At 35.9% G+C, this 22,051-nt stretch overlaps 1 protein-coding gene across 2 annotated transcripts; it reads right to left on the bottom strand.

Annotated features, from left to right (window-relative positions):
* Nucleotides 1-114: 114 nt before the first annotated feature.
* Nucleotides 115-20,279, bottom strand: irf2b (interferon regulatory factor 2b). 2 transcript variants are annotated; one of them, XM_033973989.2, is made up of 9 exons: nt 20,066-20,279; nt 16,406-16,498; nt 13,966-14,065; nt 11,838-12,014; nt 11,084-11,127; nt 9,813-9,921; nt 9,145-9,297; nt 7,290-7,327; nt 115-4,866 (listed from the first exon to the last, which is right to left on the bottom strand). In XM_033973989.2, exons 2-9 carry the CDS (start codon nt 16,490-16,492, stop codon nt 4,603-4,605), a joined length of 972 nt encoding a protein of 323 aa, XP_033829880.1. In that variant the 5' UTR covers nt 16,493-16,498; nt 20,066-20,279; the 3' UTR covers nt 115-4,602. The 2 variants fall into 2 exon arrangements, with proteins under 2 accessions (XP_033829880.1, XP_033829879.1); XM_033973988.2 differs by lacking the exon at nt 20,066-20,279 and adding an exon at nt 19,734-19,830.
* Between the last annotated feature and the right edge of the window lie 1,772 nt (nt 20,280-22,051).

Consider the following 22,051-nt stretch of genomic DNA (forward strand, 5'->3'; position numbering starts at 1 on the left):
ATGGGCCTCTAAGCCAACGCATTCACTCACATTCACTCAGATCATGTTATGCATTTGAGAGGCTTCAGTGGGTTTTTTTAAAGATCGATTTTGGAAAGCAGAAAATAAATAATAAAATAAAATTGTGCCATTCATATGAGCATTCATTCTTTCAATAGTGGTTATTTAGATCAGTTAGACGGCTGGCTACATACATTTTGATTGGTGGGAGGAAGAGCAGAGTGCCCACGGTAACCCAGGGAGGGCTAGTGCACTGACAGTCACAAATGTTCACAACAAAGTTTCAAAGGCACAAAGATCATTGTATTTGGTAAAACAACTCACATCTCTTTTGAAAGATAAAGCTGCACTGTGGAACTTTTCTGGTGAAGGATTTGCCACTTGCTTGTCACAACAGTGATCTTATTGCTTTGCCTGGAATCAGTTCATATTTTTGTCTTTTGTCAATTCTTCTGGACACTTTTAAAATGTGAACAGAATCCTATTATAAAAAAACATAAAGAGAGAGGTGATTCCACTCACAGTAACATGTGTATTTATAGTATTTTTGAACAGTAAAAACGATGTATATCTTGGATTTATACGGTTACCAAGTTTCACATGTGGAACATTTGAGGCAAAGCAATAACACCTCCATAGACACAAGCAGGTGGCCAACGCTCCATCGGAAGTTACTTGGTACACCTTTAAAAATCCCTAAACTCCCATTTAAAAAGCAGAACTCTGACGTTTTCACCTAAAAAAAAGGTCAAATATAGGGTAGGGAGTAATTAATTTGCACATTAAATATTGCAAATATTTACAACAGTTATTTACTTACAAACATAGGGGGCGCTGTACAAAGGCAAATAAAGCATAAGACATAAAAAACAAGAACGTTACATAGTTCTGCTTATAGATTTCCAGAAGGGTGGGCGATATGATGATATAAAATTGAACAATGATCAGATTTTGTGACATTCAAATCAATCAAAAGATGGTTTCCATGGTGATTTAGTGCTGTTACAGCTCTATGCTTTAACACAGACACTTTCCCCACCCTCTCCTCCTTATTGATCAGCTTCTAAAGCTCCAAGTGAGTGACAGGTGGATGTGACCAATCAGAATGTAGTGTGAACCCTCAAAAGAAGTACATGGATGCAATTACTTCAACCAGGGTTTCAGACATCATCACAATCAATCAATAGGAGGAAAAAAAACAACTGTCTCTTATCCCCCAAATGGGAGTAAGACATCATCACACGCTGCATATGTATTACGGTTATTAAAAATTCATTATACTTTTCTTCATATGGCCCACACTTTAATTCCAATGTTAAATCTATTAAGTTAAAGGAGTTTCGTTAAGGGATTTTCAGTTTAGAGACAAGTCAAGCAAAGAGCAGAGAGGGGCTGGATGTAGAGGTTGTGTTGTAGTCGTCTGCTTGCTGAGTCCTGTTTGAGTCCTGTTGGAGTGCTGGTTAAGTCCTGGTTGAGTCCTGGTTGAGTTTTGTCCTTGTTTAGTCTCAGCTTAGTCCTTGTTTAATTCTGGTTAAGTCCTTCTTTAGTCCTGGCTTAGTCCTTGTTTAGTCTTGGTTTAGTCCCAGATTAGTTCTAGTTCAGTCCAGGGCAAATCCTTCTTTATTACTAGTTTAGACAGTCCTTGTTTTTAGTCCTTGTGTACTTTTTGGTGTTCAGCAACTGACTATATAAAACTACCTCCAGCCTCTCTGTTTCCAAGGCACAAATCCATCTTTTCTTTTCACACAATCATTCAGTTTCCTTTTAAACAGCAGTGCGGTTTTTAAGGTGCAAAAGCGTCAAATACATAAAATCATCTATGTACAATAATAACATAATAAAATTCACTCATTTTAAATGCACGCAAAGTTTTTGTCAGATACGTGCAGTCATATTTTTTAAGTTGGAGAAATATGAAGTTTGAACTTTGCATGATTAGTTTGAAGAAAATAAAAAAGTGATGTTTTGACTTTAAAAGGGGGTATTTTACTTTGATGTGGTATTAACTGTTAACACATAACATATTTAGATGACCATATTACCTTTTATTATTTTGAAAATATTTGCCTATAAGCTTATAAGTCTCACTTTTGTTTTGATGCTCTGAGTCTCCCCTTCCTTTGCTCTTCGTGCTAAGTCACTCCCCCTTCAGAGTGCCATCACAATATAATCAGCGTGCATTCTGCAAATGAAACTACTGCACATCACATCAGGTTTGTCGAGCTGTAGTGTACAGTTTTGTATCATGTTCTTGTATATTTATGGAAAATTGTTGTAAGGGCGCATGGATGACATAGGCTCATGGGCTGAACCTTGCACAGAATCTTACAACTAAGGAGGGTTAGTTGTAAGGAGGGTTCAAAAAGGGCCCGGGAGAGATCACTAAAATATTCAAACATGCATGGACGAAATCTAAAACCTCTTCAGGCATGTTTTTGATCATAACATAGTAGAAATGTTTTGGGTTTTTTTAAAGGAATTACAGAATACCCCCTTGTTACAAAATCAATTAAAGCTAAACAAAAGGCAGGTAACACCCAAGGATTTTTTTTGGTTAAAATTTTACTTTAAAATTTTTGTTTGTTTTGTTTTGTTCCATTCAAGAAAAAATGTTTTTAATACTATTATGTTATGTTATTTTGCTCATTTGAAAAATATTTCCTCAAATGTCTTGTTAAATTAAATTAATTACATTCTAATATTCCTTGGGGAGTCCTGTGTTATATTGCTTGCTAAAAAATGCATAAAAATATTGCAAGATTGAAGTTTTGTCCAAAATGTATATGCCATTGTCAGTGTGTTAAAGACTGTAGGAGTTTCCATGCACCAGAATAGAAAAAAAAGCAGCTCATTGTGGACAGACTAGTAAAAATGATGTTTAAGTGGCCATATTGGGAAGGTCAACTCAAAACTACACAGAACATTTGTAGTTTTATGTTTAAACTAAGGCTAACACCTATTGGATTAGTGATTGATTTTTCAAGTAGGTTTTCAGACCACAGTGCACATTTTAAACAAGTCTGGATCAAGTCATTACAAGAATCATATGCATTTAAAAATATGTAGAGGTCTAATGCTGCGTTCATGTGGTCCTCGGGAACTCAGGATTTTCCAATGATTTTTTAAATCAGTGAGCATTCAACAGCATTTAATAGAACTAATCGGTGCGATTTGTTGTTATAAGCCTTCTCAAAAGCTTAATGTTAATGTTTTTATTTTATGTTACATCTGCCATCATTTAAACAGTAGTGCCAGGACTTTCTTGCACAAATCTGTTGCTCTTATGATATTAACAAGTGACAGTTAACCCCTTAACATAATAATGTGGTCAAAGAACTCAAATGTATAAGATAAATTGAAAACTCATCCAATTTTGGTCCATCCTCACACAGTAGGTGAGGTCAGCTGCTGAGATTGAGCTGTTTTTTCCAACTTGTGCTATGTTCATGTGCATTTTTCAACTTGGAAAAACATTTTCCCAAGTTCCCAAGGACAATATGAATGCAGCATTAACTACATGATTAGCAGGTTATGTACCTCATGGAGACACAGGACATTTTAAGTGTGACTATTCAAATATGAAGTTAAGTTTCATGTATATTTTTAACAATTCAAATACATCATTACATTTTTCAAATATATCACTATTTGTATATTCAAACCACAATTATAAATTTGCACTAATTAAATAATACAAAGATTATTTGCTTCTAATTTATGAGCATGCCTTTTTGATGTAAGCACAGCACAAAACTTCATCCTACATCATACAAGTACTGTTTTAAATTCCTGAGTGCTGACCGATACTTTGACCTTACCAATATGGCGGCTACAATATCAGCCACATTTCTCCAGCTACAAGCACGTAAAGAACAAGAGACAAGTTATCTCAAATCACCAGATCCATAGATGAGAGTCGTCTATGGTCATCACAGTCAATGATTAAAATAAAGTATAATTTGCTTGTTTCCTCATATTAGTTTGATTCCTATGCAGCAGCAGTAGCAGCAGTGTTGTTTGTACACTGCAAAAATGACACATGCATTTAAATAACTTGATTTCAGAATATAAATCTTGTTTTGAGCGGTTTTAACTGACAGATCAATTAAGTCAGTAGGCCTAGATATTTATTCTTATTTTCAAAGTAGAGCTATTATCGTTAAAGGTCCACCACCTTCCTTGTATGTTCCACAGTATGGCACAACCTTCACTGCTATGGCTATTGATTTATATTTGAGAAATGAAACACCCATTATTGAATAAATGTGGAATATTATTGGTAAAGCAACTGCATGGAGATGAGGCTGTTGGCAGACTCTCCACCAGAAATGTTACGCAGTGTATCTTTAAAGAAAGAACAAACTGACACATAAGCACAGAGGAATCTTGGTGCTATGTATCAAAGAAATTGACCAAGATAATTAAATGAAAAATCTCAGTCTCTACCTCTATCAGTAAGTCCTTGACACATGTCAAAAAATCTATACCGACATCCTGAGTAAACCTTAGTCAAAACTACTCAAAGAGATTTTTTTTCTGAATTCATGTGATATTATCAAACTAATGCAGATATGTTATTTTTGCAGTGTATCGTGTTTTTGGTCAGGAGGAAGTGACATCAGACGTTTTCCTAATGACGCTGGCCCTGTTTTCGTGGCCTGAAGCGGAGGGCATTGCTAGAGGGCGGGCATGGAAGGGGGAAGTCCATGTATCGGTGTTGTAGCTGATGAGGGGGGCGGGGTCTCGGGTGCTGGTCACTCTGAAGTTGGGCTTGTTGGCGCTGACAAACGTGGACATACTCGGCAAAGAGCAGGGGACCCTGAGAAATGGAGAGGAGTAGTTTGGCCTCCAGGGGGCGCCAACACACTGCAGAGAGAGGAAGTGAATTAATCATGGATAAAGTGCCTAAAGGAACTGTATGTAACCTATGGTCTTACAGTTTTTCAAAAGCTACAAGTGAATCTGCTATGCCAGTGCCTGAGGGTACCTTCACACTTGCACACAGACTACATGAAAACTGGGACTAACATCAGCCACTACTTCAGCCCTAAACTGTGCTCAAACCAGAACCAAATCATGACAAGTGTGAACAAACCCTAAAACTTGCATTGTGCATACAGAGGACACACACAAGTTTTTCTCATTCTCAGTATATGGATAGGTCATGCCTCATGTGAAAGCTCGGAACCAAAACCTGATAGCCAAATACCAAATTATCTTCTCATCATCTTTGAGGGGAGGACAACAGTATAGTAAAAATCATACTTTTTCTAAAAATAAAAAAAAATTAAAAAATACACAGAACTGTATATTGTTGCCAAATGTAGATGGAAATGGACATATTTCCTCATTTTGTGTGCACCATCAGTGCTGATCCATGAAAAAATTGGTTCTGCCGATATTCTTAGTATCGATGAAAATTGGTTCTGCCTATAAATTGATGTATTTACAGGCCGCAGTTGTTCCAGATAAGCTCATAAAGTTTGTAAAGCTTTTTTATATACAAAGTTGTTCTGTACTTACTTGAGGGATAAATAACAGCTACACAACATATTTTGTCATACGTTATTTATTTTATTTAAGAAAAATAAAGTCTATTTTTAGTCCCTGCACTGAAACTGAAAAAGCTGGAGTGGTGCATTCCTACTTCAGTGCTACGGATACTGTTTTATAACAAATAAATATTGAAATTGACTAAACCTATGGTTATTTACTCATTTTGGCAGCATAAAATCAAGTCTAAACCCAAACCTTTTTGTTTTTAGTAGAATCAGAATTACTTTAATATATAGTGGGGAAAGAAGTAACTAATGCCAAAGAACATAATCAATATAACAACACTGTTTCTAAACCTGAATCTAATATGATCATTATAAATAGTGGGAGCTGGTGGGCCTCTGACACAGTGATATTTGACCTAGTTCATGATGACACAATTTAGACGTAAACCCAACAGGCGGACTCAGACTAGATAAATATTTGAAATCAAAGTGTCGTAGTTTTAGTGTAAATATCCTGTTTTTCCCTCTCTCACTACATCCAGACATTTCCTTATTGGTCTTCCTCTAAGTCAGTGAGTGCCAACTGCAGCTGCAAGTTTAGTCATGATCGCATTAAAAACAGAATTAGAATAGGTATAATTTGCTAATCGTAAAGATATTTTGGAGTAATTTCCTCCACAAAAAGAAAAATATCCTGTCCTATTCTGCATAAAAACTGCTAACCCTGTAGTTTAGATCTGTACAAAAATGTTCTGAGGTACACATTATTCATGTATTAGTTTGTCAATTGAGTATTTTTCTAAATTCTCCTGGATGCATTTAAAATGTGAACTTTGAACAGAATCCTATTATTAAAACACAAATCGCAAACCTAATCACAATACTTGCCAGAAAAATCTTAATATTTTTCCTAAATCATTCAGTCCTTTTTTTGTACCACTTGCGATTTTCAGCAAAACTGAATACATCCTCCTCAAGCATCTGCTGCCTACTTGTCTCCATGGATGTTATTGCTTTGGCAGGAATGTTCCACACCATGGCATTTAACTGTTAAGTTTAATTTATTAAATTTGTGATTTTTTTTAATTTGTTTTTATTGCTTGTCTCCAAGACGGTGACTCACCAAACTAAGTTACAAGTCAGTGAATAATAAGAGTTTTTTCAAGATATTTTTGTTCAAGGACTCAATTTGAGCAAAATACAGTACAGCTAATAAAAGGTACACTGTGTAATTTTCTGGTGGGAGAGTCAGCCACCTTCTTAGAAGATTTTATTGCTTTGCCTGGAATGTTCCCTACTATGGCATTAAACCTTAACCTAGCTGTGTTATCTGCTTATCTGCATGAAGATAGATGCCATAGTGTGGAATATGTGGAAACTAGTTCTGTTTTTCACCTTTTAAAAAAATCAGGTACAGCAACTTTGAAGAGGACATTATTGTAACATTCTAGTGTTTTAAGTGGGAATTATAGAGCACCTTCATAGTACCAAAGTCATTATACTGACAGAAGCACGGGCTTACTCATAGCTCTCCCACGACCTTTCAAGTTTTTCTTTTCGATCTGAACAATGCTTTTCTAAATGACGGTGAATGTTTTAGTTAATGTTTGACTCTAGTTCCTGGTAAGCCCCTCCCCCTTTAGTCTGAGCCTCACTGCCCTACAGGAAGCAAGAAAAACATGCAAAAAATCTAAGACAACACTCCCTTCTTTTGCCTAAACAATTTCAAAACAGGCTCAAACATGTCCACAATATCCAAGTAAACGCCTTTGGATAAATGTGACTTACTTTATTCGTCTCCTCTGTGTCGCTTTCTGTGTCACTGCCTGCAATGAAAATAATGAGAAGTTAGTTAGGATGAGTAGCATCGGTTTACAAGTTCGTACGCAGGAGTTCACAGCCACACCGCATCAAAACTGGGACTAAACAGAAAACTAAACCAGGACTAGGCACAGGTCTACATCACACATCTCTTATTTTGGTCTTGGTTTGACCCCAGCTTTTGCAGACGAATTTTAGATCTGGTTTGGTCTACATAGTTGTCTACTTTTTGTAGGTTGTCACTGTCTTTTCTGATGTTGTGTACTTCACTTTGGCTTTAAAGTTTTAATTTTATTGTTCGGTAATAAGGAAACGCTCTTCAGCATGCTAGTTACTAGTTTTACCTTCACAGCATAACTATAGCTGTTTGTTGCTAGTGCTAAAACATTAGACTTCTAGTACGGGTGTTAGTGTTGTGTAATTGAAAAGATTTCCTTCATCATCGGTATTGCAATTGTCTGTGAGGAATGTGGTAGAACAACAACACATAAGAGGTAAGTCAGAGCAATCAGATCAGTGGCAGTAGTAGCAGTAGTGCAGTCTGTTCAGTACTTTGAAGTTTAAAATGTGCTTTGTGATAAACTTGATTTAGTAGCTGTAGCAGTTGAACGCTTTTAATATTAGCCCTAGTTAGTATGGAGCTCTTCCTTGTTACAGTCTTTGTGACATTCTGTTGGCAGCAAAAGCTGAGGTAAAATACAGTGGTAGTAGTAGTATTGGGAGTAGTAGTAGTGACAGCTGAAGTAGAAGTAGTAGCAGCAGTAGTGGTGGCAGCAGTAAGTTCTTTGATCCCTTTTTTGTTATTAGTCTTTGTGTTAGAATCTTTGCGGTAAAAGCTATGGTTAAGTACAGTGTTAGTAGTAGTAGTAGTAGTAGTAGCAGTAGTAGTAATATTAAGTTATTCGATCTCTTTTTTGTTTTAGTCTTTGTGTTATTATCTTGGCAGTAAAAGCAGAGGTAAAGTTCAGTGTCATGAGACAATAGAGATAAATAAGGAGTGGAGCCGTAAAACTGGTTCTGCCTGAAGAGCGAGTTTGGACTGAAGTTTGATTAACAGGTTGAAAATGTTACAGTCAAATAATAAAGACAAAGTGGAGGAGTTCAAATGAGGCTGAAAACAATAGCTGATAGCTTGATATACACCTAAAAAAGTAAATTTTAATACTGCGGATTTGTAATGCTACTAAAAGTTTGAAATGAACGAAATGTTATGTCACTTTTTAGCCTAAAAATACACTAAAATATAGGAATGTTTTTTTCCACTTTCACTGGTTGTATTTATTACACTAAAAGATGTAGAAAAGCATGCATCCTTACTGTGAGTGTTCTTACATCTCTACAAATTAAACTCTTATTTGACTTATTTGACCTGGAGGAGGGCCTACTCCAGCTTTTTTCATGGAAATGTTGTTCCTTTGGCCATAATATTCCACAGTATGGCATGAAACTTTTCTCCATATTTCAAAGTATGGTTTTACCTTTCTGTTTCCATACAATTGTGCAAGTGGTGAGCTACCTCCAGAAAATGACATACTGTACCTTTAACTAACTCTTCTACAGTTTTCAAGCCATAAAAGATAAATCAGACACAGCTCCTTTAAAATGACCCAGCCTCGAGTACTTACTGTACGAGGAGACATGGGAGATCTGGAGGGGGTAGGAATGAGACAAGAAAACGGTCCAGTGATGGTACAAGTATAATAGTTGTAAAATAATTGCAGCGGTAAAATAATACTAGCAGTAGTGTTAGTAATAGTAGTGGTAGCATGACTGTCAGCTCAGCACTGTGAAGCTTTGACTGTACTATAGTGTCTGTACTGACCGTATGAGGAGACAGGGGAGATCTGGAGGGGATAGGAGTGAGACGAGGAAACAGTCTGCTCCTCTGAGTCTTCTGTTGTCACTTCCACTGTTTGACACACAAACGGCAACTGCTCTGACAAAACCATGTGCCCCTCCTCTGAGCTCTGCAGATCTGGACACACAAAACCCAATTAAAACAATAACATTCATTCAATCAACCAGAGAGTACGCATTTTTATTTTCCAACTAGTGATGTCATAATATAAAAATTTTAAATTTGATTTTGATACATGCATCAGGTCTGTGAAGTTGTTGTGTATGATTTTTTTATCCTGTTTTTGTATATTTATGGAGACTTGTCGCATGGGAGCATGGATGATGTAGGCTTGCGAGGTGAGTCTTAGACAGGATCATACTGCTACCTGTGAGGAGGATTCAAACAGTGCCCAGAAGAGATCGCTAGATTACTCAAAAATACATGGATGTGACATATAAAATTTCTTCAGGCATGTTTTTGATGACGTTATTACATGGAGGAAAGCTCTAAAAAGCTCCCTCTCTTTAATAATGCCTTCTCTGTCAATAGGACAACCTTACCATTTGTGTTATATTTACTTTCTTGCAATGGCACAATACACTAATGACTCTTGAGACCATAGATTAGACTACTCAGTTTAAATGCCCTACCTGCAGCGCTGTCAGTCACATCTGGAGACTCCTGTTTGACTCTGGACAAGTCTGGTTTGGTGTAGTCTATGGGACCATCCTCAGGAAGATACTGATCTGAACTAGACACCTGCAAATCAAATTAAACCTGATTTAAAATGTTATAATCAGATGAATGTTTAATTTACTAGTGTGGAGATTAGGGCTGAACGATTTGGAAAAAATATGTAATTGCAATATTTCTGACTAGCATTGCCATTAGATTAGCAGTTCATGTTTATGTCCTATAAACATTCTGAATTGATAAAAAAGACAGAAATATGAACTGACTACTAGTACAAGAATCACATTTCAGAGCATGTGATGGATTCAAAATATATATTCAAGTATATTATGTTATCTCACTGTTCATTTAAAGGTAATGTTCACTCTTTATTATAATCATTATATTCAACTATGTAAACTATGTAATCTGCACTAATGTTTGTTCTTGAGTCTTGCAGAAAATGTCTTGTGAGAGTGCAGGATCCCACGGGAAGAAGGTCACTGTGAAACTGAAACAGAAACAGTGTTTTGTGCGAAGGGAAAGAGTGACCTTGTGGAAATCAAAAACAGAATATATTTCTCTGTGAATTTCCTCAAATGTTTATACACTGCTTGCAAAGTATATGCTCCCCCCCCCTTCAGATGTGTATGTAACTAGGGTTTCCTAACTTTAATAAAAGAGGTGAAAGGCGGTCTGGGCCCCAGAGAGGGTGGTGGTTTGTAACTGGGGTTTTTTTGCCTCTCCGCTCTTTCTCCTCAATATTGAGACAAAATAATCTCTCTTGTCTTCTCTTCTCCTTTGAACTCTAATATAGGTAATATAGGTTGTGAACCTATCAGCATGTTTGTACACATTTAAAGTACAGTGTTGTTTTTATGCAGAATATTTTTTAGTTTGTGTAGGAAATTATGGTACTTCAAACATTGCAGTCTTTGTGATTTGCCAATTGTGTCTATTCAAACTGCAATTCCAATTTGATTGTGATTAATCTTGTAGCGCTAATGGAGATGTTCTTGTTCCACAGTATGACACTAAATGTAACCACTGCCATGGAGATAAACAAGAGACAAAACAATAAAAAACACCTACAATGGAACAACTACATATATATTTTTAATGCCATACTGTGGAATATTCCAGGCTGAGCAGTAACATCTCCATGGACAAAAGCAGGTAGTGGACCCTCTACCAGAAAAGTTATGAAGTGCACATGTAAGTGAACACTAAACATGGCAAAAATACTTACTCTATTTCCTTTTACCCTCATCTCTTTGTCGATTCTCTTCTTTCCTGAAACACACAACACATAACCCTGTGGTAAAAATATAAAATCATAAGTGCATGTCTTAAAACTAAACTAGGGAGAGCTATAACATAAATATCATATTAAATTTAATCTCGATTCATGCATATTTCTATATGATGGTACTTCATTGTGATTGGTTGACCAACAGGACAAAAGGGTGAGATAATCACAACAGGAGGAAAGGATGAGATAATACTGAAAATAACAGAATAGAACCATCTCTCCACATTGACAGATTACAATTGAACTAGTGGTGGACAAATGATCAAAATATTGTGAAAATTGTGAATAATTAAAATTTAAGTAATGAGTATATTGTTTATAATTATACAAATTTTGCAAAAAGAGACCAAATAAAAATGAAAATGTGTTGTTACCTTCCAAATAAGGGGATACAAATTTATTTTTGTTGAGGGCAATTTTAAAGTAATTTGACTTTTGTCTAACACGTAAACCTCAACTAATTCATTTAAATGTTGTGACACATTTAGGGCTGCAACAATTAATCAAATAATCCTGACTAGTCAAAAAAAAAGTTATGATAATTATAATCTGTATTATAAGAACTCTAAAAGACATACAAAAATATATTTTAATAACATGGACAGTAGCATTAAATCAAAGTGTCAAGACAAAATACATCATTTCTTGCTTTCATAATTTTTACACTTAACATAAATGTTGGTTCCCTCACCTTTTCTCATGTTTCGTTCTGAAGACGTTAACATTTTGTAAACTCTAAAAGCATTGGTTCCCTTCTTGATGCTCTTGTCCTTCACCTCCTCAATGTCTGGTAAACTGTTCATGGCACAGCGGAAATTTGCTTTCCACGTTTTTGGGTCGGGACGGTCCATTCCGGGGCGATATTTACCTGGAAAAAACAACAAGAGATGCAAGCACTCAAAAGGCTTGTATTTTAATTTATAGTGCAGTTTTTGTATGAACTTAAGGGGTTGTAGTTAGGGGTGGATGATATGCTTCTTGGAGCCAGATCAGTTTCCATTTCACCACAATTCATTTGAACTTAGTTTACTTCTTAAATAATATAAAAATACTAAGTCCTTCTGTCTGGCCACAGAAGAAGTGGGGGAGAGGAAGTGTCTTGGTTAGATCATATAGCTAAATTAAACTGAAAACTTGTAAATCATGATCTGACAATATCGCTAAAAATATATATCATCGCATGGATGCACTCACAATTTTTATTGTCATATCCCCCAGCCTAACGCTACCTGATTTTTATGTCCTTAAAAATGTGATAAAACGCTTTGCAGTGGTCCAAAGTTATTCCTCACTTATCTTATACATTTTGATCACCCAAATTATTTACTTTTCGTAGACCAGAGCATAGTCACGAGTATAGTCACGAGAAAGCTAACAACAAGTAGCATGCTAACTATACACTTCCTGATTATTGGACAATAAAACACTTTATAGTTATGTGGAGACAGGACACAGCAGATTCATTTTGACCTCAAGAGCTGCTTATACAATATATCTGTACCGGGGCAAGACAGATTTTGCTCAGATACATGGGAAATAAGTCAGGTACAAGCCCTTTAATAGTTATATATATTTTTGTGTGTGTTATTCCATTGTTCGATGGAGGATAATGCCCTATTTAACCCTATGGGCAAAGTTAAAGGTGCACTATGTAACTTTGCTGGTGATGGGTTTATCTCCATGGAGCGGTTATTGCATTACCTGGAATGTTATATAATATGACATTACACTGCACTTTATTTTGCAGCTGATTTTTATTGCAAAAATGTTAATACTTTGAAAAAAAAATGCATTTATGCTGTGAGTGGGATCGCCTCTCCACAGATCTGACCTGTAACTTTGTCTGACGGCATCTCCTGCTTGTCTCCATGGAGATAAACAGGAGATAATCAATGCCATGACAACAGCTCTAATCTACTGAAGTAGAAAAACAGGTGCCTGAAATGAGCCTGCCCCCCAGCTTTCATTTTCCGAGTAAGTGCAATAATTCCATTTGAGCAGAGTGGTTGTGTATTCAGTTAGAGTTTTGTTTCTAAGGTGATGTGAGAGTGTTGTGTTTTTGAAGAAATAAAACAGAAGAGAAAGAAACCGAAGAGGAGTGAAAGTGAAACTGTTCTGCAAAATTGGGGAAGGCTTTGCCATCAAAGCCATTATCTGTATTGTGAAAATACCCCCAAAATTATATGGGAGCATAAACACCTGAAATTAATATCTGTATTAATTAAATGCTTTTTAGCTATTATTTTTTATCATGTGATGTATTTGTGGGGGGTGCAGTTTTAGATAGAGGTGGTCCGGCAGGTCTCTGGTTCATGTAGGGGGGGGGGGGTTTGGGAACAACTGCTCTAGATAATGTAATATCTTGTCTCCAGAAGGTCTTATAACCTGCTAACTCTGTGGCATTCTGAAATGTGTAATAACAGTTTAGCAGCTCATATTTCAGTCTTCAGTCAAATGTTCCAGCACAATGTGCACTGAAATGAAGACTGATTTTTACCATAGCATTTCCTCCTCAAACTGCATGTAAGATTTTGATAATGTATTTCATGAACGTATCACCTATCTGTGTCCCCAGATACGAGGTAGACATGTTCAACTCATAAAGCTTTTACTGATTTTAATGTTGATTTAAAATATTGAACATGATGGCTAAGTTTTTTTGTAATAATTTGGTGTTTTGGATCTCAAGACAATTATCCAGGCAGAAGCAGAATGAGCCTCACATGAGACTGTTATTTGGGTTGTCAGTCTCAAAGGCGAAATCCAGTTGTTTCAAGCCTGGATTGGCACGGTCATATAGGCTGTATGCATAACGGTACCTGTGTGAATGGCCCATCTCATGAACAGAGGAGCGTCTTTTTCCAAATCCCAGCCATGTCGAGCCGCATGCATCCAGGGGATCTGGAATATTCGCTTCTCCTGAAAAATGTAGAACATTAAAGGTTATTTCTTCGACCCTGTACAGTTATTTGTCCTCTGCATTGTGTAGAGGTGAGAAGAAGGCAGGTGATTTTTTTTTTACTGCAGCTGTCAACTTGAAGACTAAAGTTCCATGGTTACGACAAGGAAAATGTTTAAGCGCATTCAATATTGGCTTAGGCACATGGTTTACACTCTGGAGTAGAGAAAAACGATATGCCAAAACGTATCACAAGTTATTCAAGACTTTCTTGGAGCCAGATTACAATTTTGGATTTATTATTGTGTGTTTAATAAAGTCAACCTCTTGTTCTGAATGTTTACACTTCAATGGGATTGGCTAAATCCAGTTGTCACTCACTGAGAGCATGACCAATAGGATGGGTTCACAGGACATCACAACATCCATTGTAGTAATTCTATGGGGGAATTTCTGTTTAATAGTCAAATTGCAGATTTGTTGACCTGCTTTCAGGTTAATATCTCTGTAATTATTGGTCCTGTATCCGTATGCACATAATGTTCAGTGTCTTCTGATTTACAATACAACCCTAAACGGCGTATCACTCAGCCCTACACTGGAGCTATGGCTACATCATCCATCATCAGACGTCAAGTGTATTAATAATGCAATGTAAGCCCCATTATGGTGCATTAGGGCACACAGGCACAGGAGCATCAACATTTGAGGAAAAAAATAAAATGCTAGGTAACTAGAATACTATGCAATTCAGCCCTAATAGATACGTAATTAGATCAGTCATGCATGCAAAACACAAGTAGTAGAGATGAATAATTATCAGGGATGGGACAAGATTTGATGCCACAAAACTACCACAAGACTGTGCACACATGATGAAAATGATTTGTGAGATTTTTCTTCATCTGTGGCCAGTTACATTTCTTGAGAAGCTTTAGATCCAAAAAGAAATCCTACAATTACAGCAAAATAAGGTAAATCAAAAAAATGGTGAGGCCAAAATTGTGATGTGAACTAATTACTATAACTAATGTTAAAATTTGTATATGTAATATGTCATGTGTAATGGGTAAATGCTGATTTTTTTGAGCCGATACCAATATCTGATGCTTGGCCTGCTGCTGTGGCCGATAAAAGCTTTTAAAATCCATAGCAAGGACTATAAATGTATCTCATGTTGAAGTAAAGATGACACATTTTTTGCATTTTTGTAAAAAACTAAATGTATTTATCTGGGATATTAAATAAATAATTTGTTGTGTTGTGTAAACACAAAGCCATATAATGCTCTTCTATTTCCATTTTGTGTCAGTCTGTTCATAAAAGGGCACACATGAATGGGACAGTGCCAAAAAATACTGGTCTGGAATAACGGTATCAAATATCAGCCGAGAGTACCTAGTCAAAATCTCTTGTGTATCATCTTGTCATCAAAACGTGAAAATTGTGTCACGTCCCACCCCTATTAAAAGGCCTACATTATGCTAATTTTATATCTATGTTATAATGTTGTTATCTCATCAAAAACACAACTGGAGTTGTGTTTTTTTTTTTATTCACACATGCTTAACACACAAATGCTGCACATTTAATGTTTGCGACAGTGTTTTCAAACTGAAAACACTGTTGCATCTTGTGATCATTAAGTGGCAACACAGGAAGCACTCCACTATGTTTTTAAACTCCATACACCTTCACTAGAATCATTTGGATAATTTCCATTCTTGGAATTGACAAACTTTGAAGATAGAGCTATTGTTTTAGCCTCTTTGAACTGTCTTCACTTCTCTGTCCACCAAAAGATATTGTGAAAATCACAACTAAAGAAAAGGTAAAACAAAAACATTTTTAGAAACAGCAACAATTTATGATTATGCTAATGTATTGCAGTATATAGCAGTTCAATTTAGGATACAAATAGCTTAATGCCATCACAAGATGGAACAGAGCATTTTGAGCTTTGGAGACGTAGATAGATCAATAATAAAGGATTTACTCAAACACTTCAACCTCAGCTGATGTTTTGGGAAGTGCTCCACTTTGTTTTAAAACTGCATATACCTTCATTAGAATCATATGGATGATTAAAGCCCTGGTAAGTCAATACCTACTGAGCAAAAGGTAAAATGTAGTTGCTGACTTAAAAACCAGTGCTTCATGACATCACGAGATGGAACAGAGAATTTTGAGCTTTGGAGATGTAGAAAGACAAATAATGCAGGATTAATCAAACGTGTGAATAAAATAAAACACAACTCCAGGTACGTTTTTGATGAGGTAACAGCATTGTAACATGGCTAACAGCTCACAGGAGTCAATTTTGTGTAATACAGGACCTTTAATGACAGACTAATACTGACTTTATTAACCCATTTGAGTCCAGGAATCTGACAGGAGTCGATCTGCTCTTCCAGCCATGGCCTCATCCTCATCCGTTCAACTGGCATCGTGTTCTAGACAGAGACAAAAGAAAAATGAATACAGCTGAGGAGAGGACGCTACAATTAATCTGATCAAAATCACAATTTGAATAGATACACTTAACAAATAGCATTTTTAAAGTACCACAATTTCCTCAACAACAACCAAATATTCTGTCTCATTTTGATAAATATTGCAACCCTGTAGTTTAGATCTGTACAAACATGTTCTGAAATGTGATTCTTGTATTCACTTCAAATGTGATTCTTGTATTCAATTCTTCTGGACACATAACTGTGAAGTTTAAAGAGAATCTTATTATTAAATCTGCAAACCAAGGGCAATGCTTGTTAGAAAAATTGAAATTAGATATTTTTTCACAAATCGTTCAGCCCTATCTCATGACCGCTTGCCAAGAATTGTATTAGACTGTGTTTTTTGAATATAAATAGATGGATTATTTGACATATTCTTAATATATTTATTCACCTGCTTGCTGATTGGACTACAGTTGGAAACTAACTCCAAATCTGATGTAAATCATCAATAAAATGGTGCATGAAAGCATGTCTAGATTTTTGGATTGAATTGTTTACATGTTATTAAAGTGTGGTAAAAGCTGCTAAATAAATAAAGAAATTTAGACCGCAAAATATCATCTCTTCATTTTACAGAGCATTTTCACGTATAACTAGTACAGAAACAACTGACAGGGTCACCTTTTTTCATCTAATCAAGCACATTGTTGCTAACAATCATGGGAAACCAACTGCATGACACTATCTCAGAGAGTTGTTTCTGTGTCATGGTGGAATATCACAGCGGCAGAAATGACCAAGTGGGTGGGTTTAAAAGTTCAAAGTAAAACATCTTCTTGACTTGTGGTTTGAAAGTAAATGGAATGAAGTAAAGTCCCTTTAATGATATGCACCTTTATCTCATTTAAACTGTTTTTTTAAAAGCGTTCTATAAACAGGTGTTGACAATTAGAAACAATGTATGTGGTTCATCCAATGTAACTGATATGTCCATATCAAATAAATACAGAAAAACATTAATTGAACATCTGCACAGATCTTACAAACCATCTCATTTGAAAAACAGATTAATTCTGCCTGTGGTTGTAAAGATAAACATGTGGTTAAGTTGTAAAGCATGGCCGACCTTTGTTTGGTGATAACAGGCTCATCTCAACAAGAACATGAAATAAATCCAATACAGTTGAGTTTAGGACATTCACTAGTTACACATTAAGCCGACAACATTTGCACAAATTAAAGTGCCTATGACTGGTTAGACAAAAATAAGGTTAGTAATGTTAAAGATTATGAAAAAAAAATACACATTTTATCCAAGTTTAGCATTTTTTTCACATTTGTATTTGTACTTCCTCCTTGTACATAGTGACATCACACTAGTAAATTCCATAACTGTTACCAAGGAACAGAAATTATTATTTGACAAATAAGCATTTGTGAAAACATTTCTTGCATTCATGTTCACAGGGTTGAAAATCTGCTTGCTTGTCAATTTTTGCAAATATATTTATCAACTTGTGATCTTACTTAATGATCTGACCCAATAGCACTCACACAAATGGTAGCTGATGTTCTCCTGTTTAGTTTCCTAAACTGGATGCTCAAATAGATCAGATACAAATTTTACAAAACATAACTCATAACATAAATCGAAAACAATTAACTTCCTCATTTAAATAGGAAACCAAGAGTTATAGCAGAAGCGAGACAACAGTTTTACCAAAGAATTAGCCTACTAAATATTGTCTAGTCTAAAACCAAGATGGCTACTGTTCTGTTTAGCTGTGCATATGACTGAGAGGCTTTCATTATGCACTCTTCTATTTTAATGCTAATTATATGATGATTATTTATGTTTTGATTTGTTTGTATTGTGATTTTGAGGTCTTTCTTATTCTGTAAAGCACTTTGAATTACTTTGTGTACTAACTGTGCTATACAAATAAATTTGCCTTGCCTTGCTATTATCATCAAAACATAATTCATAACTCCGTTAAAAATCATGAGTATAAAATGTAAAAAAAATATGCAACTGCAGCTACTATTACTAAGTACTGCAAGTGATTTTACTACCTGTGGATTACTATGAGCTATCCCTATGCTACCACATAGAGCCAGACTCATAATGGCTTACTCTCTGTTAGAGCAGAACTTTAACTTTACCTTGCTAGATTTACTTAAATAATACTTAGAAATTATTCAATTGCATTAGCAACCATGAACTTTAATACTGTCCTGCAGAATTCTCTAAAAACTATCTAAAAATACATACATGAGAATCATATTCATATTAGTAAGCAAACATCTTACACATATTTACTTTCCCCTTATAGTTTAAAGCACTAGATAAAACTACATACTTGAAAATTATAATGTATAAATTACTACCAAAAACATTCCAGTTGAGTTTGCACCTCTCGCTTAAAGGCATATTTAAAACCTCCTGTATTAAAGCCAGGATAAGTTAATAGTGTTGGCACAATACTAAAATTTCAAACTCAATTTTGATACTAAGTAATAGACTGAAAACTCAATACTGATTCTGATACACCGATGACAATTTAAAAAAACAACACCACACTTTTCATTTAGACAATATGTGATTTTCAACATTAAATCATACTTTCTTTTATATTACCGTGCAGTCTTGTATCTGTGTAATCCCTCAGTCGTCCAGGTAGGTTGCATAGTGGTCTATGGGTGTATACTAAACTATGTGGTCTTAAACTTGTTCTGATGCAGCTCAAGATCATTCTAAAGCGATTCAGGAAAGGTAATGTCCTGTGAATTTGGCTTTTTTAGTATCTATACTAGCTCAAACGAGTATCTAATTTCAATACTTGTTTTGACAACCCTATAAATTATAACAAACTACAGGTATGTTACGTAATTGTCCAGGCCAGGTTACTGTTGGCAGTTACTCTTAATCTGTCAATGTTTATCTGAACACTTCCCTGAACAAAGCCAAACAAGAGCTTCCTCCACTATATTTCAAATTCCCCTTTTCAACAAAACCAGGAAATTCTACATTTGAGTTTAATAAACAGGTTTTAGCTCAAAATGTGTAGTAGAGTTTGCAAATAAACTTGAAATCTTGTAATAAAAGGAAAAAAGATGTGCAAGCAATCACACTGGGCATAACATAAGCCGTCATACAGTTTATATTGCATGAGTTTCTGGGCTAAAACATGGATTTGACTTGACTTGATAGTACATTTTGGGATCTTACCTTAGAGTCCATTTCTTGCACAATTTGCTTAGCTAGCTATTCAAAATATTTCTTGCAAGCAGTAAAGCTAGTCACGTACTGTATGTTAGCTGTCAAGTGCACGTCCAATGCTCGGTCTAAAGCAGAACTATAGTACTCTTTTGGCAATGCTAGTGGTCAAAGTTATTGCCACCGCCTCCCGACACCAAAACAACGAATTCAAAAGTGAAAATAAATGTCTAAAAGAGCCGAGGACAGTAACAGCCTTACTTTCACTTATAAAGCTTGCCTTGTGGTCGTTATGTCGTGTTGTAATAGTAGATCTATGACGAAAATAACGCGGAAATTGTTACCTGTTAGCTTCGGAGAGGCTAAATCCCGCTGCCACTCCGCCGATTACGCGCTAAACTGGACAAACTTTGGTTATTTGTAGTTTTTAAATGTAAAAATGAAAGTGTATGGGCGGTTTTTTTCTGTTTCTAAGTCCAGAGCGAAAGCAAAACAGCAGTAGCGGCACGGATCAGGGAAGTGTGTGAGGCCCCACGATGGAAATCCCCCTCCCGACTGTCTGCGGTCCGGAAAGAGCCGAAGTTCTGACGGACAAAACCGAACACAGCCGAAGAGTAGCCGGAAAGTGCCGAAGTGTGATCGGCGAAGTGATGAGTAAACAGAAGAGAAGAGGGCTGACTTGGTGCTTGTTGAAAATAAAACAAAATGAAGTTGTTGCAAGGAAAAGCCTTACTGTGGGCTCGCCTCTCCACAGATGTCACATGGTTGTAACTTGGGACTGGTGACATTACCTTTTTGCCCTCATAGAATATATGTTGTTTGTTTTTTGGGTTTTTTATGCTACAGGCTCATAAAGACAAGCATGCCAGACCACCAGAAAAAAAGTTATATTCAGTAGATTGCAATCACTACCTAGCTTTTTAGTTTTTTGATTTTGTGCGTGTGTGTGTATTCTTAATACATTTTTATTAAATGTTTTTATTCAATCAAAGTAAATTTTGAATGGACCATGAGTCCGAAATAAAGATGAATTGAATTGAATAAAAGAAAGTAAGTTTTACGAAGAAATCTGCATATTCTTTGACCTCTAGTCAATCAGAGTAGTGTTGTATGTCTGTTCTGTGTGTTTGTAGAGAGTACAGAGAGGAGCAGATACAGCAGTTAGATCAGACTGGGATATGGATCTTGGGGCTTGTGCTGTTTGTACTCTTATAATTTACAATAACATGGAATTATTATACTCGATTACAAGTACAGGTTTAAAAATCTACTCGAAAAAGCAACAAATTACCCCAAAACATCTTCTTTATTACAGTATCTTGAGTGTTACTTTCCACCATATACTCTCCAGCCCTGGTATGAGCGTTTGTTTTGCTTGGTGCTCTGTCCTCCATAGATGATCTTTGCGCACATTTCAGTTTCGCTTCCTCTGTCTCCCCCCTCCTCGCTTTTCTGTCCACTGCTGTTTCTGCTTTTCTCCGACCTAAAACGAAACTAGAAACCAACCTTTGCAAGTCAAAACCATACAACGGCTGCATCCATAACTGAACCATTTAAATACAACATCAAAGTGCGGAACGAACCACGCATTATAACAGAAATCTTGAAGAAAACTTGGTGGAGTTAAATTAATACGCAGCGTCAGGTCACGTAAGGTCAAAGGGCAGATCTGGCAAATATCTGGCGCCAACACGTGCAGCTGATACACAAAGCTGGGTAGAGTAGTCAGCAATTGTACTCAAGTAAGAGTAACGTTACACACACAATAACATTACTGAAATAGAAGCACAAAGTAGTCCAAGAAATGAGGCCTACTCCAGTAAGAGTAAAAAGGAACCTGGGAAAGTGCAACTCGAGTAAGTGTAACATCTGATTTGTAATTAGTTAATTAAATTGGAACGACAAAATATTAATGCACAAAATCTGCTAGTTTCAAAGAATAGACTCCAAAAATAGAAAAAATATCAAAAGGAGCTGTGCAAATAACAAACGTTCAAATAATTTCATATTGTCTATATAAAGTTTTTGTCACTTGTAGACTCACTGTCAGAAGAGTCACCAAAACATGTACTCAAGTAAGAGTACTATTACTTCAATAATAATATTACTCAAGTAAGAGTAAAAGCATGCTGCCAATAAAGTACTTTGAAAAGGAACAATTTCTTTAAAATGTTACTAAATGTAAGTGAATAAATGCATACTTAGTACTATCCACTTGTGCTGATAATCTGCAAAAAGTATTATCTGTTTAGGTCAATTTAAGTAGCCTGCATGTGACTTGATTTAAATAGATTTGATTTGACAGGTCAAATCTACCAATGAGGAAAAAA

The sequence above is a fragment of the Periophthalmus magnuspinnatus genome, chromosome 10 (genome assembly GCF_009829125.3).
Source record: "Periophthalmus magnuspinnatus isolate fPerMag1 chromosome 10, fPerMag1.2.pri, whole genome shotgun sequence".
Taxonomy (NCBI): Eukaryota; Metazoa; Chordata; class Actinopteri; order Gobiiformes; family Gobiidae; genus Periophthalmus; species Periophthalmus magnuspinnatus.